Genomic DNA, 26108 nt, shown 5'->3' on the forward strand with positions numbered 1-26108 from the left:
GAAATTTGTCTCTAAAGTGGAAGGAAATCAAGTTCCTGGCATGGCCATTATTAGTAAAGCTGGAGATGCAGTCTACGCCCAGTTCACCCTCTGGTGTGGCGTCTTCAATCCAGGCTAGCGGCGGGATGGCAGCGTTCTCCATGTCAGATACGATCATGTGTATTTAAGATCTTATAAAGCAAGCACTACTGATGCCTAAAAGGTGTCATGGTAATAATAACATTCAAATAGAAACTAAACTAGACCCAGAGGTCCATTAAAGAGTGTAAAGCCTGTTTTTTAAAGCTTTTCTGGACAGAAGTTGTGTAATAAACAGAAGAGGATGAGGAAGATTATCCCAAAGGCTACATTACTCTGTGTTCTACTATACAGTGTATCTGGTCTCAAGCTCCCCAGAGCTAGGCCTTAACTGGGCTACACGAGAGTCCAGGCGTTTTTGGAGGCCATATTTCTGTCTCAGGCCCAGCGCCCTGGTCACTCGGGTACACACCACTCTCTCTCGCCTTTGATACTGCTAGGGAGGCCTTACAACCGTCGAGCTCTCCTGGGAGCGGCCAAGTTAAGGCCGAGAAGTCCAGCTGAGGGGAATCAACGCTTTGCTGATGAGTGCTCCCAGGAAGAGCGCGCGAGCGGCGCGCGAGCACCTCCCCCCGGGAGCTAATTCAATCCGACGCTCCAGCTGCGGCGGGCTCCCGGTCGATGACGCCCCGCGCGCTGCACCCTCCGATGGGCAAACGAGTAATTGGTGAGAACACCATTGACTGGACCTAGGGAGAGTGTTACACACACGTGTCTGTTGATGGAATCAGCGGTCACATGGGAGAGGCAAGGGTGCTGATAGAGCAAGATGTTCAGTGCACCGAGGAGCCGCAGCCAATTGATGCTGATGGGAGATTACCATGAGTTACTACACCTGCTGACGGCACGTGCTGCTGGCCACTGGCTAGATAGCTCCGGGGGTTAATCTACCTGCTGCTGCCCACCAGGGAAGTCCCGAATGTCAGGGGTGGGGAGCGGGGTGGTTGTCAGGTCTGAGATGGCAGTGTGTGTGTGTGTGTGTGTGTGTGAGTGAGACTAAAATGTAAAAAAATGTAAAATGTATAGGCATTTATATAGCGCACTACTTACCCGTAGGGTCCCAAGGCGCTTCGACCGCTGCGAAACCCTTCCTGGCTTCCCTGAGAGATGGTGCCTTAATGGGTATCTCCAGGGTGAGACCAGGCATCCCCAGCGGTCTGGTGGGGCCGTTAGTGAAGATGAGGCAAGCTAATGCCCAGAGTTGCCGAGTGTGATCGCTGATCAGAGTGGGCACCGAGGCGAGAGAATTATCGAGTCCGCTGACCCTGGTCCAGAAACCTGCTGCGCCGGGAATCGAACCCTGGTCCCGGGCCGTCCTCTGCTCTCGGGTCTGCCGCCTCTAACCAGTGAGCCACACTACTTCACTAATGTTTCACAAGTTTCAAATCACTAAGATTTGGGCTATGACCTGCAGCAAGTATCTGTTATAACTGTCTGGCCAGGCTCCCAGTCCCGGCAAGGCCGAGGTCAGTGTGTTGATGCATCTCCACAGGTGTGTGTGAGAGGGAGAAAGAGGTGTGTGGGGTGCGACAATGAAAAGGAGAGATCTCCATCGCTGTAATATGTTAACTGGGATGACACATCGCCGGAATATGGAATTAGCCTGTTTCGTTGTGTCAAAAACAGAAATAAAAACAATTATATAAAACAGATTGGCCTCCAGTTCACGCATTTCAAGTCATCGTAAGGTACCTCAGTGGGTGACTTGACCTGGTTGAGATCGGAGATTAACCGGGTGGGCGTGGCTCCAACCACGGGAAGATAGCTCTATTGGTTGATGCATCTGCTGCAGAGATCTGTGGGTCTGTTTGAGGGTGCTGCAATGTCCAGTTTCCGAAGTCTGTAACCTGCTCTGTGTGTAACCTGCAGGTGAGAGACTGCCATTTCCTACTTAGACACGGGGTTGGTGTGTATACTCCAGAGCTGCATGTGTGTGCGCCGCTGCAGTGCATGGATTCCAATCCTTGTCATGTGACAGTGACCCAGTAGATGAAGTGCTCAACGCAAACATCGGAATGATAATATATTTATCCCCCACCTATATAAACCCCACGCTGGTTTCACTTCTGTGCAACAGACACAAGCTTCACGCCTATGGCTTCCATATACTCCGCCGCCTCCAGCTCGTGGCCCAGGCTCTCAATAATGCAAAAAGAGCACTTTATCTGCATCGCGTGTATGGAATTAGTCGGAAATCCATGTTTAATGTGCTCTGCCGCAGCGCCAGTCGTGGTGCGGAATAGCAAGCAGGCCTGCTTCGCAACAGGCCCTGCCTCTGAGACGGGGGTGGGGCAGGGTGTGGGGGAAGGGGAGGAAAGGAAAGGACGATATCAAGAGATGGTGATGCGCGACAGGTGGTATAGGGAAGGAAAGAGATGGAAACTAGAGGGGCAGGTGAGAGAGGACCAAAAGCAGGAGTACTGAGGGAAACGGGCAGCAGGGGAGAGAGGACGTACAAGAACGAAGAGTCTGGGTGAGACCAGAGCAGAAAAGTAGGGGGATCCTGCTAGATAAAATCAAATCAGGAATATTTATTCAGCGCAAGCAGAAAAAGCTCAGATGTGAATTTAAGCAAAATCCGTTAGGTGTCAAACAGCCACGTTTTTAGCTCCCCACGAAATTGATTATGACTTGAAATGGTGCGCAGGTATAGGGGCAGTTTATTCCAGAAAGCAGCCGCGATACCTGTTGCAGCAGCGATTTCCACACTCCTCTAGGCACCGCGCCGGGACACTCATGAGTATCTGTGCGCGTTACAAATTTATGTAACATAACATAACATTTCTGGATCTAATCTGGGATCCTGCCGACCCCGCAAAACCGGCTGAATTTGTCCTGGTGTCATTTTCCAACACAGGATATAAATTAGGGGACCCCACCCCCCTGTTCTCTTCATTCTACGTGCAGGCAGCGAGGGGGCTTTCTTATTTTAACATACAGCTAGGACCAAACCAAGGCCTGATTAAAAGGGTCTCAACCATTCTTTTGTTCAAATATGATCCTGTCTGTGGGCCATCTGGAGCCTTACCCCTAGATGTCAATGCAGCCTAAGGAAACAAATGCACATATTTCACAAGTACATAAGAGAAACTATGATTTTTGGAAGCAGGTTTTTAACTTTGTTCAACTACCTATTTAAGTCATGTTCTTGGACTGAAAGGATGCAAGATTTATCTGCCTCTATGAGTAATCACACAAATCTTGATTTATATGGCACCTACTATTTTTTTATTTTAATTCTTTTACAGTGCTACTCATTTCAATGTAGGATGTCAGAGCACTTTGCATCACTGAGGCACAATAAATCACACAAACGTGTAAATCAATTTTCAGAAAAAGTTACACAAGACAACGAGGATTATAAGGTGTAAGAATCACATATCATCCATACTTGTAGACATTATATGTTAAAAACGAATGTTTGGGGGGGTGCGTAAAGTCAGGATATAAAACATAATGCAGTGATTGTGTTTGTCTGTACTAGCGATTTAATTGATTCCCAAAGGAACCCTTCTGTGCAATCTTAGAAAACCAAGAGGGAAAACAATAAGACTCTTAACTCATCACCTACAGTTTGGCATCAAGGAGCTGCATGCAGTCAATAGGTCACTGTGCTATATTACAAAAGCTTGCAATTTATGGACTGGAAGTAACTAAATAATCTGCGTCAAAAGCAGTAGCCCGCTCACCTATCTAAATAAAATACAAATCTGTATGTGATTTGTGTTTTACATAATGTACTTTGCCTCGGACCCATTAACTCTCTATGCTCCTTCATGGGTCAAACTGTGATGGGACAAAACGCAGAACTCTCTTAGAACTGTGTTAGCCCTTGGAGTTAATTTACCACTATTGTAATCCCTTCAAAACTGCTGGGCACACAATGATCTCTGCCGCAGGTGTCTTAACCCTGCAAGATATTTTCAAATGCGACCTCTTGGTAACAAATTAAGTAACCTAGAATAGATTTACTGTCACATATGTCCTTGTTGCCAATTTATTTGCAACAAATGTGTTTTAAAATAAATAAGTTCACTGTCAGACTCTGCTTTTTCATGCCGTCTCTTGTGACTCCATCACCTTTCCTCTGCCACACCTTGACCCCAATTTCTGGATTCGTAGAGTACATTTGTTCCAGAGCGTTGGAAAAAATCTAGCCCTGGCTTTAAATGGCGCCTGCCTCTCCCCTCCCACTCACACTGCTGATGCATGATGACTATCAATTAAAATGGGGGGGGCGCTTGAATATACAAGGGCGAGTAGAGCCTGAATATAACCCTGCTCCCTCTGTTCCTTCTCAGGCTTTGTGCTCCAGTACTCCGTGGACAACAGTGAGGAGTGGAAAGACGTCTTCATCAGCTCAGGGGAGCGCGCCTTCAAGCTGGATAATCTGAAGTGTGGCACCTGGTACAAGGTGAAGCTGGCAGCCAAGAACAGCGTGGGCGCCGGCCGCATCAGCGAGATCATCGAGGCCAAGACCCATGGGCGAGGTAAGGGACATGGGCCAGAAACACCCCTGCATTAGTCTCCCCTGCAATGACCCTGATACCCTGTGGCTGCTGTTGATCCCTAAAAGTGGTGGGCCGTAATACCTTTCACAGGTTCATCTGATTGTTTTAAAAATTTGCCTTGCGTGCACTCACACACAAATGTACCACTCTCTCATAAACTCACTTTCGCACACACAGATACTTTCATAATCACTGGCCCTCACACACAACTACTGGTCTACCAGGGCTCTGATTTGAACTCCTGGGGTACAGATATTTTGCTTTAATAGTGCACCAGGTGCAGTTGCACTTGGACCTCTGTGCCCTGCTACAACTGTACCTGCTGCTCCATTGATAGAAGCACCCTGACCCACTCTCTCTCACAATCTCCCCTTCACTCACTCAAATTCCCTCACACTGCCTCGCTTTCCCATATTAATTTTCACTCACTCGTTGATTCTCACTTTTTCACTCTCATTGACACTCAAGCACATTAAAGTAACACACACTCAACTCATTCTCTGTCAATCACTCTGCTCATGTGTGAGTGAAACACACTTTCACTCACACTTGTGTTGGGAAACCACAATGAATTATATTTTCTTCTTACCTTTCTTCCTTTGCTGGCAGCTCGGAAGCTCTGTGGAAGTAGCAGAGCAGGATTTCGGCGCTGGACATTGGAACTAGCAACCCATGATTCCTTACGAGGAGACAAGCAGAGAATCAGGGCCAGAGCAAGACTCACCTCAAGCCCTCCCTCAACTTCTTGATAGGACTTGATAGGACTGGAAGAACAGCCCTGTCAGAAGCTGAGCCTCCAGCCCCTGCTACACTGTGTGGCTCCTCATTGGCTTCAGGGATGCACTGAAGTGTGCCCTAATAGCCCCATTTTAGCAGATATACTGTGCTGCCTGAGACTTGCACAGAAAGTCATCCAAATAAAAAGGATTGTGCCTGTGTCATTGGGTCATAGTTGAACTATACTACTCGCATGCGGTATCCAGATACCCATCTCCAGAGTACTGTGTTTTTAAACACTCTATATCTGGATCATCACTCAGCCCCCTCAGTTCCCTCTTCCTCTTGCCACCAGGTGCCTGGCAGAGAGGCCAAGAGGGCTGACGTGCCCTCTGATGTGTTCATGTAAACACAAAGATGTGTTTGCATGAACACTGCTAAATTAAATTATTACAAATGCAATCATTTAATTTAGCAGTGGCTCCATGAATTATGTGGCGGCTCACAGGTGGCAGAGCTCTGCCCTGAAGCCAATGAAGAGAAGGCACCCCTGACACCATCCCTATGCCAGAGCCCATACAATTGTCATGATTGGACCTGACATCATGGAGAAGTGTGGCTCACTGGTTAGAGGAGGCAGACCTGGAAGCAGAGGTCAGCCCGGGACCAGGGTTCAATTCCCGGCTCGGCGGCGTCTTGAGTCTTAAAATGTCCATGGACTTGACAATTCTCGCTCCGGTGCCTACTCGATTCACGGGTTCACACTCTGCGACTCTGGGCAATAGCTTGCTTAGTCTCCACAACGGCCCCTCGCTGTGGGATGCCTGGCTTTCACCTTGCGGATTCCCTGCTCGGGTTATCTCACAGGGGAATACCAGGACGGGTTCCCTAAGCAAGCGCTTAGAAACCGCTCGGTGATTTGCGCTATATAAATTCCTGTACATTCCTGTACACATCATACTTACAACTGCCCTGTCACCATCCCCAGATCTGGCCCTCACACAATACCCGCAACTCTTTCTAGCACCATCTTTACACCTGGAACTGACTGTATCCATATACCTGAACCCATCCCCAACATCATACCCCCAGCTGTCCCTGACACTTTCCCCATACCTTGTCCATGCCTGCCTCCCCACACAATATCACAACTCTTCCTGACACCATCCCCACCCCCGGTGGTAACTCTACCTGCATGCCAGAGCCCAGCAGAATCCCTGTAACTAATCTTGACACAACCCCCATGCCTATAGCTAACACTGTTCCCTTACCTGGCTCCAACACACTATGCAGGCTTGACCCTGGTATACACATGGACCTCAGCACCATCCCTCACCAAGCCTTGACACCATCTCTGCGTGTGGCCCAATACTTTCTGCATGCCTTAACCTGACACTATCCCCAAGCCTGTACCACAACACTGTCATCATGACTGGGGAAGACATTCCCCCATGCCTGAACCTCAAACTATCCCACACAAGATTTTGACACATTTCCCACACCTACCCACTGTGACTGGCACAGACACCACAAGTGTGAGTGTCTTATGCACTACCCCTATGACAGGCCTCAATGCGTTTCCTGCTGCCTTCCAAAGCATTATATCTGCACGCATCCGACACCATCCGTGCACCGGACAGCATCTCCACGTCTGACACTGCACCAGCACAACGCTGTGATGTCATCACCACATTTGGCTTGGACATTATTGCCTAAAAGGTGCCTTGCCAGGCCCAACCCTGTTCCTGAAGACATACTGTATTGTAGTGTTGTAAGGAAACCTGTTTTTTGGAGATTTATCCCCACTTTTTGCTCCCAACTTAACTGCTAGGTTCTGATGTAATGGCTCTGAAGTACCTGAGCCCTGCTAAACAGGATTTTGCATGTTAACGTTGTTCTTGTTTAATTGGATTGTCCCTATTGGCATAGCCTAACTTACTTGTAAACCCCTATTATATGGTACCAGGGGTATCCAGGGCCTGTAAGTTAGGATGTTCCACAGGGACTGCAGCACTTGTTGTGCCACCGTGAGTAGCAAATGGTAAAACATGGCCACCAGTCTGCCACTGCAGACTGAAAGGGCAGTTTTAAACTGCTAACTTGACTTTGCCATTTAAGGTTATTGCAAAGCCCAAACCTCCCTTCTTAATTATATATGCAAGTCACTCCAAAGGTAGACCTAACAAGCCCCATGCTTTAAATACAGGGTGCTATATTTAAAAAGTGGAATATGTACTTTTACATGTTCCAGTAGCAAAACCCCTAAATTACCATTGTCTGTGGAAAGGCTGGTGCCCCATTGGCAAGTACAGAGTTACAGGCTCACACCTCAGCCCTGCTAACTTCCGATTGAGGCTACTAACGTTGGTTATAAGGTATCAAAAGAGTCAGTGCAATAAATCTGATTTAATGTTTAATGGTTACATTGAATTTAATGTCACTGAAAGGCAAAGTGCAACTTTAGAAGTTGCTACCTTAGCTGCCCAAGGTTTCCAGTGCCCATTTACTGTAGGATTCGGGATCTGTCCTGCAGACAGCTTTCTGCCCTTCTGGGGAGACATGCCAATAACTCCCAGGAAAGGAAACAATAGAGGCCAGCCACTGGAGGAGGTGTTATATCAAGGAACCGGCAAAGAGAGGCTGCACTGGCATAGATGGAACCTGCTGAACCTGGCGGTTAGCAAAGAAGAGGAACTGTGCTTGTTGTGTTCTGCTTGGGGAGCAGTTGTCTCCAGAGCCCAGCCAAAGCCAAGAGACTCTAAAATTCAGTGAAACAGGCTCATGTTCACAGCACAGGAACACACAGCCTGAGAAGCTTGCTAGGACAAGTTGGTAGCCCAGAATCGTCAACCAGCCTCTGTGCAGCACCAAGGACCAGGACCCGACACACAAAGTTTAACCTGAGTTCACGGAGCCCTTGAGTGTTGTTGAAGTGCAGCTTGGGACCCCCAGGAAGGATTGGTCCGTGACTGTGATACTGGATGACTGCTAGTCTATTGGCGACTGGACTTCTGCCAGCACGAGAGGGCTTCGAGGAATGTTGATCCTGTGACCAGGACCACCTCACCCCCTTCGAGGAGTAGTTGCAGCAATACCCCATTTGACTGCATCGCATCCACAGTATCCTTCGACCAACTTCAGCATCCTTCATCCCTTGCATCAGGACCACTTCGATAGATAAGCCATTCAAAGGACAAAAGTGCCTGGAAGAGACTGAAGACTGCTTCACCTGCTGATGGAATTGATTGAGGACCTTTCTGGTCTCCCTGATGGGCTCCCTACTAGAGCTGATCACCTAAAGTGACTCTAAGTGACCACATTACAACTAGCCCAAACATTTTAGTGAAAAGATTTCTGAGTGTCAAATTTGGTGAATATGTCAGCGCTTCACGGTTGAGTGAAATATCTTGTTTTACTATACCCTGTAAATTTTATATCTCTGGAACCATCCGGTGAATTTTTTTTGTTGTGGTGTCTAAAAATACATAAAATACAATCTGTTTTTATAAAAAGATGTTGGATTTCTTAAGAGACTTATTGATTCCTTCTTCAGTTGTTTTGATGTTGTTTAAATTATTTACAGTTGTTCCTTTGCATAAGCCTTGTTGCTCAGAGCCACAGCTACCCTTGATTCAGATTGCGTTGTACAACACCCACCTTGAAGGTCATGATTGCCCTGATAAAGTTTACAAGCCCAGAACGCCCCTGATAGCCAATAAACAGACACAGTCCCCAAAAAGACCACCTGCTACATTACAAAATATACACTAATAAATCTCACAACGTTTCTCAATAAATGACATATGTCCTGAAGGCCAACAGCTGATTTCCAAATTCCCCAAAACTGCAATATCTGCATCCAAAATAGGCTTTCATGTGACTGGATGTGGATGTTAGATGGAGATAATGGTAGCTAAGCAGAGTCAAGCTGATTGGTCGCAATGGCAGGCAAATAGCCCGTTAACCCACCCCCAGTTGTTGCTGTGAAAAGAAAGTAGTACTTTGGGTATCTTTGTCAGTAGTAAGTCCCTTCTATGTGCGACATTGCCCCATTCAGTTCTGTCTGGCCATCTTCCCTCTGAAACTGCGGTTTGCATGCATGTGTTATGCCCTTGGTACATTTTTCTGCCCAGTAGGGATATGGTTTGGTCACAAGATGAAATTCTCCCTTTTCCCTCTACCAGAGCCTTCCTGCAGTAAAGACCAGCCCCTGCTCACCCATGTCAATGCCACACATGCACGCCTGAACCTGCAGGGCTGGAGCAGCGGCGGGTGCCCCATCACTGGTATTGTTCTGGAGTACCGGCCCAAGGGAACTTGGGCCTGGCAGACCCTGCGGACCAACAATTCGAACGAGGTCTTCCTCACCGAGCTGCGCGAGGCCACCTGGTATGAGCTGAGGATGCGGGCATGCAACAGTGCCGGCTGCGGCAACGAGACGGCGCAGTTTGCCACATTGGACTACGATGGCAGTAAGTCAATCAATCACACTTATTTTTGACTGACACCCATAAAAACTAAAATAACAAAACAAATACTTAAAAAAATTTGCTGTCATAAATAAGAATATACAACTCATTTGACAAATGTGCAGAAAAATTCTTGACACGTGTTACGTAAAATAATACAGCAGATTTCTCTGAAACCCATTACTAGCAATAAATATAAACATCATGAACATTTGGCCTAGTTTTGCAGGCAATCAAAAGGAAACAAGACCGTAAACTCCACAAGTCTTGAGGTATCACGCAATCAGGTCCAACACAGCACTCACGCTCTGAGTGCCCCTGTTTCTCAATACTTCCTTGAGCTCTTTTGCCCTCTGAATGGCATTAATTGGGCGAATGATCAAGAAATGCATCTCACCTCGACCGGACCTTTTGTACTTATAACACCGCCTTGATCTGGTGATGATGAGCAGTGTCCCAGTTATGAGTAATGTATTTCAGAGGTAGAATACCAATTCTCCAGTATTGGGGTGTCTTTCATAGATTCACATGTCTGAATCATTCCCTGTCGTCCGAGTGGGAGTCCCACCGTACATAAAAAGCAATTATATGCACATACAAACCAAAAAAACCTTGGTAATAACCAACCCGGAAGTAAAGTAGCCCTGAGTTACAGGAGCAAAAACTACTAAAATTCTTAGCTTAAGATAGAAAACTCTAGCCAACACAAGTTCCTCATCCGGACAGTTTTCATATTTAGGTGCAGATGACAATAAGTCCTCCATGCCCAACAAGGCAGCTGCCTGGGCAGGGCAGAGGTGCACTGCTTTTGGCTGCCTGGAGGAGGAGCAGTACACGAGTCTTGCTATTGGCGGACATAAACTTAGTGGGTCACATTTAAGAGCAAAACGGTTATCTATCTTCGTAGCAAAAGCTGCACAGTAAACCAGAGCCGTGGCTTCTGTTGTGTTTTGGATTGGTAGAGACAGGTTCTAAGTACAGTAAATTGGTATAGGCAAAATGTGCGTTTACCGTTGCTTAGCTACTTTAGCTAGACAGTTACGTTCTTGCATTTCTGGTTAATTACTTGCATATGTAGTTGGTTTTGTTACATGGTTACCTTTTTCAATTTGCTAGTATCCGTTTTATTAGCTATTTCAACTAAATTTGACCTTGCTATTTTTACTGTGGCCTTATCCTGCCCTTTTTTTCTGGTACACAACATGTAATCCTAGGTCTCATACCTCAATTAATGCAAGGTAAATACACTCTCATTTGAAGTACCAGTATATCATTGTGCACTCCAGCACAGGTTGTTGTCTAAGACCGTACCCAGATCTGTGCTAGGATTATTTCCCCATATGTCACCCCGTTTAGTTCACACTTGGATCTTGTATGATTATCACCTTAGTGCAACCCTATCGACTTAAACCATCCGTCTGTCCATTTGCTAACTAGACCTAGTCAATAGTCCTATCCAGCTCAATATCTCACCTGTCGAGGAGGTCACCAGCTGCCTGGAATCTCTCCCCAGCAGTTGCTGATGGCCCGGCCTTTCTCACTAGCCTCTTTTACCTGCAGGCACCATCCCCCCAATCAAATCTGCCCAAGGAGAAGGGGACGACGTAAAGAAACTGTTCACCATCGCCTGCCCCGTGATCCTGGCCACACTTGGCATCGCTCTTCTGTTCATCATCCGCAAGAAGAGAAAGGAAAAGCGACTCAAAAGGCTGAGAGGTGAGTGTGCATCTCTACCCTGGGAAGGGATCACCAAGGGGAAACAATTTGCAGGTACCAGTACCGACGGAAGATTTCTGAAATGCCTCATCTTCACTGCTCTTGAGGTCTCAGAAGCCCTGTTATGGACTACCAAAAAGTCTGTAAGGCTCCATCCTTGGGAAACATTAGTTAGAATCCCTTTCCAATTATGAAACCATTCTGAAATGATCTGTTATTAATTGTGATGCAATGTCAGGTTGAATGGGTCTGAGATATCTAAGGCGAGAAAAGTATGTAAGGCCCGTCTTAGGTCAAATGTCTGTCAGTTAAATCAAGAGATCTGAAACATGGCACCAGTTAGGTCAGTGCTTTAATTCGGATGAAAACAGAGCAGAGGAGGCTCTGTGCAGAAGGAGAGGGCGAAATTATGTGGCAGGTTTGACTAAATTATGTGGCAAGAAAAGTACAACTCTGCAGAATAAATGTGGCACATTTTCTGATAGAATTACTTCATTTTTTTTTCCTTTTTACTATTGTTAACACTGTCTGGGCATAGGTTGCACCTCAGTTTAACACACAAACATAAAAATAAGCAACAGAAAGGTAACCAGTCAACCTTTGCAAAGGACCTTCCACTGTGCCGCAACACGTTTCACTATGATTTTAATTCGTTTTGAACTGTTTAAACTAGAAAAAAATGTTTTTGTTCAAATCTGCAGAGTATTCCGCTGATGATGGATTTTGTGGAAAATGCTTCAATCCTTAATTATGCGAAAAACGGTTCAGCATCGCAGAATTCCAGTGGACTGCTTTAAACCATTTATAAAGTGCAGTTTTTCGGGCCATAAGCAATAACACTTGTCAAGGGAAATTTAAAAATAAGCAGCGTCTTGACTGCTTTCTGTAGGTACTGGTAGAGTCAAATGTACTCATGGAATACCATGGTTATCCAGTTGGAATGAAATAGTACCTTGCTCTGGCACATAAATGGTAAACAACAGTTTCTGCTGAGGGCCGGACAGACCTTTTATTACACCAGCCATTTCCCTGGTGGGCTTGAACCATTGGAGGCTGGTTTGAAAGCCCATGGTGACTTTGTCACTTTCCACAGCTCACAGAGGTTATTGGAGCAGGTACTGGAAGTCTTCAAGAGAGAGAGAAAGAGAGAGGGAGGGAGGTGGAAGGCAGAGAGAAAGCGATTAGAGTGGAGAGCAGGAGAGAGAGAATGGATTGACTGAAAAAGAGACTGTACAAGCAGACAAAATGTGCGGAGGCTGGTTTGAGCATTTTTGCCAAGGCTGCTTTTAGGCCCTGTTGCTTTGTCCCTTGCCACATAGAGTACTTCTGGTGATAGTGTGTTGCAGCGATGGCGAGCAACATATAGGTACAATTCATTGTTTTTTGTTTCAGCGAAGAATAGAAATAGAGGACCTAATTTAATGTTTGTTTGTAAGCTTGATGTAGAATTGCACATGCACCATTCATAGCGAACATACTCTGTTCTATAGACTATAAAGTACTTTAGTACGGTCTCCTACAGGAAGTTTCAGCGATGGGCTTGAGACATTATCAATCCCATCTTGCATAAGCACACATGAGTATTTTGACCTCTCCTTCTATCTATCAGCTATTTGGGTGCATCATTCCTGTACTTAGGAATGTTTGGGGGACTATTTCCATCTAAGAGGTACACCTTGTTTTCACATATGTAATTTCTTATTTAATCTGTGGACTGCATACCCAAAGCAATCATTTGAACTCTTGCTTTATAGCACAGCTGTCAATATCGCCTATTGTTACACTTTTTTAAGAATATACATAGCTTGTGCTTTGGCTTTAACGAGAGAAGTAATTTTCACTCATGCTATTGATTATTGGGTGTATCATTAGTCCTTTTGGGAAGTGTTTCCTTTAGACTGCATGAGGAACTATTTTATAACTTAGAAGTACAATCATCACACTGTTTGTCACATTCATTTATTTATATTCTTCATGAATTCTACACAGGAAGTACTTATTTATGGTACTTTTCCCAGCATTGGCAAAGCCAAGAGAGCTGTTAATGTGCTGGACAACAATTATGCATGTAAACTGCATTTGTGAAGGCTTGTGTTCACATGCAGCGACTCATTAAAGCCAGATCGTCTGGCTTTGTCGTTGCTTTTTTTAATTTATAGTTTTGCACTGCAGAAGACATTTTTATTGCTATTGTCAGCACTCAAGTGCGAGACTCTTACTTATTGAATTTGCCAATGCTTGTTTTGCCAGGGCTGAGCCCTGGCCCTCTTAAAGCGCTGTTCGAAGTAGATATCTGAAACGCTCCATCATGAGAGCACAAGATTTGAATTTTACATCATGATGGCCAAGGGAGCTGTAACAGCTGTTTGGAGGTTTCACGATCAATAGTGCAGCAGGTGCAGTGGCCTGGGGCGTGGGGGGAGGAGGGCAGGTGTCCATTGTACCCACTTATTTGTACTTTGTTTAGTACCCTACCAGGGGGCATATGGACCCATGTTCCCAGATTGCATTGCAGCTTATGGCAACCCTGCACATGCTACTGCATGGGCCCACGACAGGTCATGGTTTTGTTTCTTTTCACTCACCATTTTCACTGTTTTCCATGATTTAATGCTCTTTTCGTTATTCTCTTTGCAGATGCAAAAAGCTTGGCCGAGATGCTGATAAGGTGAGTTGAACCTATAAGAAAGAAGGAGCAAATGATCAGTGTGACTGCTGTTAATTGGCAGCCACAGGTGGGGATCCAGGTACTAAAGTAGCAGAGGTGGTGACAGGTTAGGACTAATGTGCATTGACTGCACTAATAGGATTCTAGTGGGCGGAGATGGTGGGAGTGAAGGCATTAGAACGTTATGCGTTCTCAAGTTAGGATTGAGGTGCATTGTGGGACCTTGGCCTGGGAGGATTGAACATTTAGTCACTCTCCTGCATTCATGTCTCGGTTTTTGTTTGCTTTCCTTAGCAAGAACAACAGGAGCTTCGACACTCCAGTTAAGGGTCCGCCTCAGGGACCGCGGCTGCACATTGATATTCCAAGGGTCCAGCTTCTGATTGAAGACAAGGAGGGCATCAAACAGCTGGGTATGTGTCTTGGTTCTGAATGTGTCTGTCTGTCTAGGTCCATGTGTGGCCCTACACTAGAGGAACCAGACCAGGCCTCTAAATGATGGTTGGTACTGACTGAACTAGACCCAGACCACCTGTGTGGAGCTGGTCCCAGAGGTGTTTTGAGGTATTTTACAGTGTGCTTGTTTTAAAACCACTACAAAAAGGGGGTGGTGATGGACAGAGTATCTGGGTTAATCAGAACACTCGTACCCAGTCAACAGATCAGGGCTTGATCCATCACCGTTTTTTAGCTCACTGCACCATCCCAGTTCAGAACCTGGCTATATGCAAATTAGTCTGTCCCTGGCCCAGTGCATCATGGGAACAGGGCAGACCAAACTACCAAGCCAATTCTTCACTGGAAAGGAAACAAGCTTCCGGGGACCGGTTTCTGGCATTACAGCCGTCTTCGGCCCGGCTTGCTTGAATCCTGATGGTGCAATGAGCAAGGGACTCATGTCTGAGCATACCCTTCCACACTCATGGTGGCCAAAATAATTACAAAAAGGGGATGGTGATGGACAGAGTATCTGAGTTAATCAGAACACTCCTACCCAGTCAACAGATCAGGGCTTGATCCATCACCGTTTTTTAGCTCACTGCACCATCCCAGTTCAGAACCTGGCTATATGCAAATTAGTCTGTCCCTGGCCCAGTGCATCATGGGAACAGGGCAGACCAAACTACCAAGCCAATTCTTCACTGGAAAGGAAACAAGCTTCCGGGGACCGGTTTCTGGCATTACAGCCGTCTTCGGCCCGGCTTGCTTGAATCCTGATGGTGCAATGAGCAAGGGACTCATGTCTGAGCATACCCTTCCACACTCATGGTGGCCAAAATAATTACAAAAAGGGGGTGGTGATGGACAGAGTATCTGAGTTAATCAGAACACTCCTACCCAGTCAACAGATCAGGGCTTGATCCATCACCGTTTTTTAGCTCACTGCACCATCCCAGTTCAGAACCTGGCTATATGCAAATTAGTCTGTCCCTGGCCCAGTGCATCATGGGAACAGGGCAGACCAAACTACCAAGCCAATTCTTCACTGGAAAGGAAACAAGCTTCCGGGGACCGGTTTCTGGCATTACAGCCGTCTTCGGCCCGGCTTGCTTGAATCCTGATGGTGCAATGAGCCCTGATCTTTGGACTGGGTAAGAGTGGTCTGCTTAATTCAGGCACTCTGTTCATCACCACCCCCCTTTTCTGAATCATTTTGTCCACCATAAGCGTGGAAGGGTATACTCAGATGTGAGTCCCTTGCTCATTGCACCATCAGGATTCAAGCAAGCCGGGCCGACGACGCCTGAAATGGCAGAAACCGGTCCCCGGAAGCTTGTTTCCTTCCCAGTATAAGAATTGGCTTGGTAGTTTGGTTTGCCCTGTTCCCATCATGCACTGGGACAGGAACAGACTAATTTGCATATAGCCAAGTTCTGAGCTGGGATGGTGCAGTGAGCTAAAAAACGGTGATGGATCAAGCCCTGATCTTTGGACTAGGTAAGAGTGGTCTGCTTAATTCAGGCACTCTGTTCATCACCACCCCCTTTTCTGAATCATTTTGTCCACCATAAGCGTGGAAGGGTATACTCAGATGTGAGTCCCTTGCTCATTGCACCATCAGGATTCAAGCAAGCCGGGTCGACGACGCCTGAAATGGCAGAAACCGGTCCCCGGAAGCTTGTTTCCTTCCCAGTATAAGAATTGGCTTGGTAGTTTGGTTTGCCCTGTTCCCATCATGCACTGGGACAGGAACAGACTAATTTGCATATAGCCAAGTTCTGAGCTGGGATGGTGCAGTGAGCTAAAAAACGGTGATGGATCAAGCCCTGATCTTTGGACTGGGTAAGAGTGGTCTGCTTAATTCAGGCACTCTGTTCATCACCACCCCCCTTTTCTGAATCATTTTGTCCACCATAAGCGTGGAAGGGTATACTCAGATGTGAGTCCCTTGCTCATTGCACCATCAGGATTCAAGCAAGCCGGGCCGACGACGCCTGAAATGGCAGAAACCGGTCCCCGGAAGCTTGTTTCCTTCCCAGTATAAGAATTGGCTTGGTAGTTTGGTTTGCCCTGTTCCCATCATGCACTGGGACAGGAACAGACTAATTTGCATATAGCCAAGTTCTGAGCTGGGATGGTGCAGTGAGCTAAAAAACGGTGATGGATCAAGCCCTGATCTTTGGACTGGGTAAGAGTGGTCTGCTTAATTCAGGCACTCTGTTCATCACCACCCCCCTTTTCTGAATCATTTTGTCCACCATAAGCGTGGAAGGGTATACTCAGATGTGAGTCCCTTGCTCATTGCACCATCAGGATTCAAGCAAGCCGGGCCGACGACGCCTGAAATGGCAGAAACCGGTCCCCGGAAGCTTGTTTCCTTCCCAGTATAAGAATTGGCTTGGTAGTTTGGTTTGCCCTGTTCCCATCATGCACTGGGACAGGAACAGACTAATTTGCATATAGCCAAGTTCTGAGCTGGGATGGTGCAGTGAGCTAAAAAACGGTGATGGATCAAGCCCTGATCTTTGGACTGGGTAAGAGTGGTCTGCTTAATTCAGGCACTCTGTTCATCACCACCCCCCTTTTCTGAATCTGTTTTAAAACCACAACATGCCTCAGTATCCAGTTGGACTATGGAACGCGCTATTATTTGAAGCCAATGTTTTTTTCCTCGTAAAGGTAGGTGGAGGGGTGTGTGCGTGTTTGTGCACACGCTCATTTTCTGAAAGTTGATTGTGTTTTTGTGTCCAACAGTTGGACATGGAAGCTTGTCACAGCTGGACCTATTTTTAATTGCTGCATGTGTTTTGTTTTACCGGTTGAGCACTTCTGTTTGTACTGTGCAGATAGGTCATTGGGTTTGGTTGGCCACAGTGAAATGTACTTTAGGCTATCAAATGTGTCTTTGTCTGTTTCTTCTGGATCAGTTTCAGTATCTCTACAGGTCTTACACCAGGAGTGATTTTCTGATGGTGTGGAGGACTTGCTCAAGGGCAATCCGACACAGCCCTCAAAATGGCTGCCCAGAATCAGATGCTTCACAGCCTCATCAGGGGTATAAAGCGCTACATAAACTCTTTGGGAATAGGAAGTGGGGGCCGTGGAGAAGCTGGAAGCATTTCGGAGATTCATGCACATCCGACATCCAGGTTCCTTTCACTGATCTAAGGATTGCAGGAACTGGGCTCAAGATGTAAACAGGGAGTGTACCACATCAATGCTCAGCCAAGGTATGCAGATAATAAAGGTGATTCTTCAGGAAAAAGTCTAACAAAGGAAGCACAAAACATAGTCAAGCAAATGAAACAAAATCAGCGTGTTTGTGCAATAGGAAGCAAGCTCTCAAGCTTGGCAAAGGAATACCTTCTGTTCTACCATGGATGCCTCAGCCTTCCTAGCTAGCTACAAACAGTGTTTGGAGTTTAACTCTAGTAATTAGAGACAGATTTAACAACTTACAAGACATTGCAAGGAGCCACAGACAGACAGGAGCACAGGAAAAGGAAAGCAGCATGTATGTATATGAAACCTAGCAGTAATTAAATGATTCAAGAACACCAATGATGTCATGCCAAGTTAGAAACAAGTCAAAGGCTTTAAAAGCATGGGAGAGAGTTCTTCATCGTAGCAGAGAGAAACATACTAAGTGGTGTTCATGTTAATAGAGGCAACAGAAAACATAAACGTAAAGACCCAATTAGAGCAATGTACCAGTTTTGGATCTTAAACTACAGATCATCCTTACAGGCAATGAAAGTACACAAAGTTTAGCAAAACTTTATTTTGTTGTCAAAATTATGTTTATTCAACATGACCAAGCAGAATCACATTACAATAAGTTTCCAAGAGGTTTGATATATAGTACCCCGCTCAGTGAAGTATTTCTAAATTAAAGTCCAGTTTCTCTTGATATGGGTTCACCATACTCCCCCTCCCTGTTTTCAGGCCATGTTCATTTTCTTAGTACAATAACCGCAGTGCAATCATATGCAAACAAGGCAAAAAAAACAATCTCCTTATACTACGAACCGCCCCCCCAACCCTTCAGTGGTGGTGGATGTTCCCTTATCCCTTCTCGATCAGGCAATCGTGGTCTCCCCAGTGTGACGGACCAGGGCCTGGTTAAGTGCATTGTCCTTGGGTAATCACCAATATATCCGGGCAGGTGTAGTCCGAGGGTGGGACCCAACTTAAAGCTGGAATAGGTGAAGTGCTTGTAAGGAAGGCGGGCACACCGCTGAGGGAAGACCCTTGGAGAGAAAGGAAAGCAACAGGCCCCATTTGTATTCGAAGTTTTTATGCGCGTCCCTGAAGATGTCCGCCATTCTCTCCATTGTTAGGATTCTCCAGTGGCGTGCATGCCAAAGTGACACCACTTGCGCCTCCTTCCTCTTCCATGCCGCCGCAATCATGATTTTTGCAGCCCCCAAGCAAGTCCACATTATATCTTTGTCTGCCGTCGTTTGATGTTCCAATTCTGGATCTCTGATACCCATAAGTACTTCCGCAATAGAGTTCGGGACTGGGTAGCTCAGCATATCTTTAATATGAGTGAGAATCTCCTCCCAAAAAGGCCGGATCCCTCCAAATGTGGCGGAAGTGACCCAAAAGACCACACCCTCGCCAGCAAAGCAAAACTTTTATTTTGGAATCTAGCCCAAAGTAGAGAAAATTGGATTCACTATTAACTCTGATTTTGTAGATGACAGATCATGGTTCTAAATTATTAAATCAAAAAGCACAAGAAACACACTGAGTGATAAAGTGGAAGGCAGTAAAGAAATCCCAGGAATCTACTGTAGGAAGCAGAACAGCAATGCCCTCACCGAAACTGCAGATCCAGAGATAGCAAAGAACCAGTGAGAACAGCCAAAGCTGACTGGTGGAGGAACCGTTGCAATTTCAGGGCTACAATTTCTTAGTATGTTGGCCCACACCTGGGAAGAGAATGAAAAAGAAGTCTACGAGCACCTGGCTGGCTATTCAGCATACTAATGGCCTCCTGCATGAGTGTTTGTAGACATGCTGAACAAGCAAAGGACCTGACACTTGTGCAAAATGGGTTTCGAAGTGCAGCAGCATGAGGGCAGTCCGGAGATATTGGGTAAGGAGTACGAATCTGCACAACTTCGCCTTCTTGTAACATTAAAGGCTTGTTTAGGCGTCTTAGGAAAAAGCATCATTTGAAAATTGCATGTGGTGCCAACAAGCTGTGGACACTGCAGATACTGATGGCGACTGCAAAAGACACCTTATACTGTATGATGGGAGAAACCAGATGGATGCTTCTCAGGTCTCAAACTGTTTACTCTTTAGAGGGATTATTTCAGACAAGATTAATATCTGGAAGAAGCTCCGTTCATGTCTTAAATCATAAAAGGTAACGTTTTTGAAAGCTATGTTCTTCGGGAAGATAGCATCTTGGCCATGCTGTACTGCTTAAATTATCCTTCGGTTTGGGTGTGTGTTTTGGGAGAATATATCAGAAAATATTAATGCATATCTCCTATGATAAAGTACCCCAAGCACACCTCTGTTCCTTTATTTCACCTCTATTTAAAAAAAATGTACTCTCAGAAATAATAATTCAAAATAATTTTTTGAGACTAGTTTTTCATCACTTTTCTTATTCTATATCATTCAGATACATAATACAACAAACTAACCAAAGAGAAACCCATTCACCCTTTAATCGTTAAAATGTTGGGTGAAAGAATGGAAGATGTTGAATTACCTTTATATATTTAAATCCTCAAAAATCCATCAACCATTAATTAATGTTCTCTTATACCCATTGTTTGCTTCTCACAAATTTGACTACGAATCCATAGCTTCGGCTTTTTATTTAATGACTTTCATAAGGATGTAGTATTGTTTTTCTGCTAATCATCTTAATTGATATAATCCAGTGTAGCCACAATACAGATATTACTAACACTGCAACATATATTGATCTAATAAAATCAGCACATTTTACTAGGTGATCTTGTGGAAAGAAAGGACCTCTATAGTGAAGGTGAGCCACGCAATCAAACCTTTATGTAATTATGTAACAGTGAAGACGAGTCTTGTACTGTAACTAATAAGAATTTGAGATACAGTGAGATATATGAAGCAATAGATGTATGAAACACTCCCCCATTATACAGAATGAAAGTAACATTTCATGTAAATATGATTAAAATAGCTCAGGAAATGTAAAATGTGATTGATAGACAATTGTCTTATTAGGTGACTTGAACAGGTGCCAGTTTTTTTTAAATATTGGATTAAATAAGGGTATAGATTACTTCACCTGGACAGTGATTATTAAAAAATAGGAAATGAATCTTGATAATGACTAAGAGCAATTTGAGAAACAGGCCACCGTATAGACAACACATTGTGCTATCCTGCTAAAAACACTATAATATTTAAGAGGATGATTTGAATATGATGAACAAAAGATAGGATTAAATAAAAAGTCTTATAGAAAGTGTATGTATTAATTTTATTTGTATAAATGTGAATGTATCCCTTGTGAAATATACTGATTTCCTTAGATCTATATATGCTGTAGTAATAGTAATATTTGTATTGTAGATACATCTGATTATAACAATTAAGATGAGGATTATCCGCAAACAATACTATAACCTGATGAAGGCCATTAAATAACAGTTGATATTGTGAAGAACAAAGAACGACTATTAGAGAAGGCTGCATTAACACTGATTGTGGATAGATGCTCGGACGTTTAAATACTATAAACGCAATTCAAAATTTACCATTCTCTTGCTCAAGAAGAATATGTTTCTGTTTGATTGTTTTTTTTACATGCGGCATTGGATTGACATGAAGTAATAAATGTGATAAAACAAATTGTTGCAAAAAGTGCAGACAGGAAAAATTAGTTTCAAATGATTATTTCTGAGAGTAAAAATATTTGAAATATAGATGAATTAAAACATTATCAAAGGTCTACTTAATGTAGTGTATAGATCATAGGAGATAGGTATTCGTTTTTTTCTGATATATATTAATGTGCCTAGATAACCAATGTGTTTTGAAAGGCCGGCCCTTTTGTGTATGAAATGTTTGAGAGAATATTTACAGAAAAAAACTTTTGCTGACCTTCTCTTTACCTGATTCTTACAGGGGATGACAAGGCTACAATTCCTGTGACAGACACAGAGTTCAACCAAGCTGTGAATCCCCAAAGTTTCTGTACGGGTGTCTCATTGCATCATCCTGCGCTTGTCCAAAACACAGGACCTTTGATTGACATGTCCGACATCCGACCCGGGACCAGTAAGTACCAAAACTGCACAAAAACGTGCTGGCCAATCCAGTTATCTTGAGCACAAAGTACTGTGTGGCTCTGTCCTCACAAATAGCAGTAGCATTTCTTATGTGTCAAATAGGGCACACACATTTGTCCTTGCAATGCTTGCTGAGTGCAACTCTATATGCACCAGTACTGCTATGGCTGGAGAGTATGTTTACCATTAAATTCCAAAAATATCTCTCTTCAGTGTTGTAACGCTGCAGTTCAGTCTACTTGATACTGTGTGAATTTCTGTCTTTGAGGAATCCAAGGGCCAGATTATATACTGTGCACAGAAGGCACCTGGGTGTTTATCTTGGACACAGGAGATGGATATCCTTTCCCAAAAACCCTGAGGGTTTATTTTTGTCTGATGCCCCCTGTAGGCTAATCTCTATGCTAGAATTCCTGGTGAATGCCTGCATCCAAAAATCCCTTTGTGGAAAATATCTGTACCAGGATAACTGAATTTGTATATTTTTGACCAAGGATAATGGGCTTACGTAGTTGTCCTGCATCTATTGCAAATTAACCACGTGTATCTCGATCCTTTGATTTAAACGCTTCTGAGAGTCCCATGTTTTATATCTAGCTCTGGAAAACTTGGGGTCTCTATCATAGTAGCCCTAGGGTTATGTCTGCATAGGACCATAGAGTTGACTCCTAACCAAGGTCATCCCAAGTATCATTCGCCCTAGTGACTCTTGGACAACCCCAGTGCACATGAAACCTCCTAATTCTCTTTTCTCCAGATCCGGTTTCCCGTAAGAGTGTAAAATCTGCGCACAGCACTCGGAACCGATACTCTAGCCAATGGACACTCACCAAATGTCAGGCCTCCACTCCAGCACGGACTCTGACATCGGACTGGCGGACAGTAGGGTCCCAACATGGTATTACTGCTGCAGAAAGCGACAGCTACAGTGCCAGCTTATCTCAGGACACAGGTAAAGAGACGAGGCCTGCTAAGATCACGTGTTCTGGGGGTATTTACTTTTGCAAGTCAAATGGTGATTATACATGTAAACCTTCTCTCTCGCTGCATTATTGGTATGGCACCTTGTCCTATTCTACACTGCGGCACATGTTTAAGTCTGTGCTTGCATGGGTGCTGTATCATAGCAAATGCACTGTTCTCAGTACAGGCATGAACCTGCATCTGCTGTTGAAACAGCACATTAGTGAAAGACAGACCTGCTATCTAAAGCCACCAATCTGCCGTTCACTGTGCAGACAGCAATCTGGTCTGTGTTTCAGTGTTGGAGGGCTGAGATCTCCCTGCAGGCAAGCAAAGTGAGAGACTGCACCTACCTGCAGAGTTCTCCGGAGGTTCCCTGAGAGCCCCTTCCCCCTTTAAGGGGCACAGTCAAAGGTTACACTAACTGTGCACCACCTCTAAGTGGCATACTTTTAGTTTGCCTCCTGATCGCCTCTTTGCCTCTGTACCCACATCTGTGATATAGCAGTGATGCAGAGGCAAAGGTGTAGCATCTCAATGCCGATGAGGGATACCCCCTTCAAATTCCTCAGCCAAGATCTGCACAAGCATCTAAGGTCCCTCCTGTAATGCCACATTGCCCTGAGTTTCCAAGAAGTGGGCACAAATGCCCCAAGCACCCTTTCTATAACACAGCTGCAGGTGACCTAAAAGTCATTGGCCTGTATGTGTATGCCTGCAATGTGTAAACAATATGTACGTTTAGGATGACAGTGTAGCCAATATAGGTGTTTAATGCTATATCTATGTACACATTTTGTGAACTTCTGAATCTTAAGGCCATTATAGGGGTACTGAGGCAATCATAGTACACAGGTTTTAATCTTTATCTGCATAGTTCTACATCCGGTTGTTCCTGTATCTGTGGTGTTATTGCCTATGCATAAGACTCTCCATGCATGAAAACCCAAATTAATGGCTAAGTAAAGCTGGTCTTTTACATAACAGGCCTTCCAGTCATGGCAGGCATTTGACAGCCTTTTCCTGCATCTGGTCACCTGTACACCCTCTTACTGTGCTTTCAGACAAAGGACGCAACAGCATGGTGTCTACAGAGAGCGCATCATCGACATACGAGGAGTTGGCACGGGCCTACGAGCATGCCAAGTTAGAAGAGCAACTTCAGCATGCCAAGTTCGAGATCACGGAATGCTTTATCTCAGACAGTTCATCGGACCAGATGACAACTGGCACCAATGAGAATGCTGATAGCATCACCTCCACCAGCACTCCTTCAGAGCCTGGCATCTGCCGCTTCACAGCCTCGCCACCCAAACCCCAGGAGAGCGACCGCTGCAAGAACGTGGCTGTGCCAATCCCTCATCGAGCCAACAAGAGTAAGTGTACATCAGGTGGGTTGGGTCAGACTGAACTTTTCAAACTGAACCCCTCTTTTTACCTCTATTGAGCTATTGGGTCTGTTAAAGATGGAAACTTGGTACAATGTGTACCCATATATTGTACCTAGACCAGTCATTAGATGACAGACCTTTTACCGGGAGTCTTTTCATTCCACACATACCGAAGCAGAGTAAGATTGTCTTGTATTCTATTGCAACATTTATATTGCACTTGCTACCCCATGTGGGTCTCTGAAACACTTGCCTACATTGTTAGTGTAGCAAGTTGGATTTTTATGTAGGTTACCATGATGAGGTACACTGCGTAGACCCTTGTTGTTTTACAGGGCTCAAATTAATAATCCCAAATGCTCTCTTTTGTGGTAGTATGGGCAACCAGTTTAGGCATATTAATTAGAGGGTAATGTTAAGCATTTGTTGTACTTACAAAGTCAATAAATGAGACACACTCGAGAAGAAACTTAAGACCAATTTAGAAAAATAACATTCATGTTCGAGGCATGAGTGGCTGTAGATACACATGCTTTGCTTACTCCTGCCATTTAATGTTGGGTCTGGATGTTTGCAAGTTATTTTTTTTCGAAGAAGTCCTTCGAGTCATGAGGGAAGCTGACTCCTCCTCTAATAGTGAGCATGGGCATCAACTCCATTGTTTATTTTGTTTTCTTTCCACCATTGGGTTTGGACACGTATTACAGTGCTCCAGTTCAAGACCATTTTCGGGATCCTTTCGGTGCTTAATTCACGCTATCCTTGTCGGCATTGTTTTCGAATAAGTTTCCATCCCGTTTGTATCAAAATTCAGAAGACTCTCACTCGTCGGGTCCGAACATTCCGATTGCAGCCTTTGGGTCTCGCCCGTACGGGCAACCTTACACTGATTCAGCTCCATCAATGATACTGTGTTAATGTAACAAACTCCATTTCGATTCTGCTCCCAGTGCCTTTCCAGGTACCCACGACCGATCTTCACGAGTTTGGAAACTGTGCTTATCCCCCGAGCGCAAAGAAGATTTTAAAGCCTGTTGTTTGTTTCGATCCACAAAGACCTTGTGGGACTGTTGGGCACGATGCAGAGACGTGACATCGAACACACGCCCGATATCTTCGGGCAAACAAGATATCGAACCATAATAGAAAGATCTCGAAGCTTCAGCTGCCGAGGAGGAAAGGGCATTTTCAGTTCAAAATTGATTTGGAGTTACATGATCTTCCGCTGGGTCAAGGTGCTGCGAGTACTCCAATCCTCACCTGCCACACCAAAACCTTCAGTTCCTATAAAGCAAAAGGCTTCCGGGCCTGCACTGCGACTTGGTCATGGTAAGCAACGAGAATCAGCTTCAGCTGCCCCACCCTCTGGCTTGTACAAAGCCTTCTGGCTCCACACCAAGCCGAAATAACACCTCTTCGGCTTCCACTCTTCCAGTTCGGAAAGTGAAACCAGGTTCGGTTCTGAAACCTTCGGCACCGAACAGAAATTGGCGCCTACAACACTCCTGGAGCCAATCCTAGACTCCATGCAGGAAAAACTCGATCTGAAATAAAAATAGATCCATATACAACTATAGACTGGCTGCATTATCACAAAGATTGCGACAGTGCCTTCTACTAAGAGGCAAAACTCTCTCCAACAGGACATTGATCTCCCAATACCTAAGAAAAAGGACAAAGCTACCAGTCCTCTGCACCCTGTCCCTCCATCTTCTCCATCTCATATACCACCAGCTTCATTGCCTGTACCTCCTGCACCTCATTCACCACACAATCCTTTCCACATTACACCTCTGGGTTCTCCACACACAGACCCAGGGGCAGATGCAGGAGATGATGACGGTTATGGAGCA

General features: G+C 45.0%; 1 protein-coding gene across 4 annotated transcripts in view; it reads left to right on the top strand.

Annotated features, from left to right (window-relative positions):
- Nucleotides 1-26108, top strand: part of DSCAML1 (DS cell adhesion molecule like 1) — a 516476-nt gene that overhangs the window by 450628 nt on the left and 39740 nt on the right. For 2 of the 4 annotated variants that reach the window (XM_078682268.1, XM_078682269.1), the window contains exons 25-32: nucleotides 4380-4568; nucleotides 9491-9778; nucleotides 11336-11491; nucleotides 14129-14159; nucleotides 14454-14572; nucleotides 21738-21890; nucleotides 22659-22853; nucleotides 23929-24255. In XM_078682268.1, the coding sequence (XP_078538394.1) occupies nucleotides 4380-4568; nucleotides 9491-9778; nucleotides 11336-11491; nucleotides 14129-14159; nucleotides 14454-14572; nucleotides 21738-21890; nucleotides 22659-22853; nucleotides 23929-24255 (1458 nt within the window). The remainder of the gene's footprint in view (nucleotides 1-4379; nucleotides 4569-9490; nucleotides 9779-11335; nucleotides 11492-14128; nucleotides 14160-14453; nucleotides 14573-21737; nucleotides 21891-22658; nucleotides 22854-23928; nucleotides 24256-26108) is intronic. The other 2 variants (XM_078682271.1, XM_078682270.1) reach the window with 1 other exon arrangement.

Source organism: Lissotriton helveticus, chromosome 3_1, assembly GCF_964261635.1.
Source record: "Lissotriton helveticus chromosome 3_1, aLisHel1.1, whole genome shotgun sequence".
NCBI classification, from domain to species: domain Eukaryota; kingdom Metazoa; phylum Chordata; class Amphibia; order Caudata; family Salamandridae; genus Lissotriton; species Lissotriton helveticus.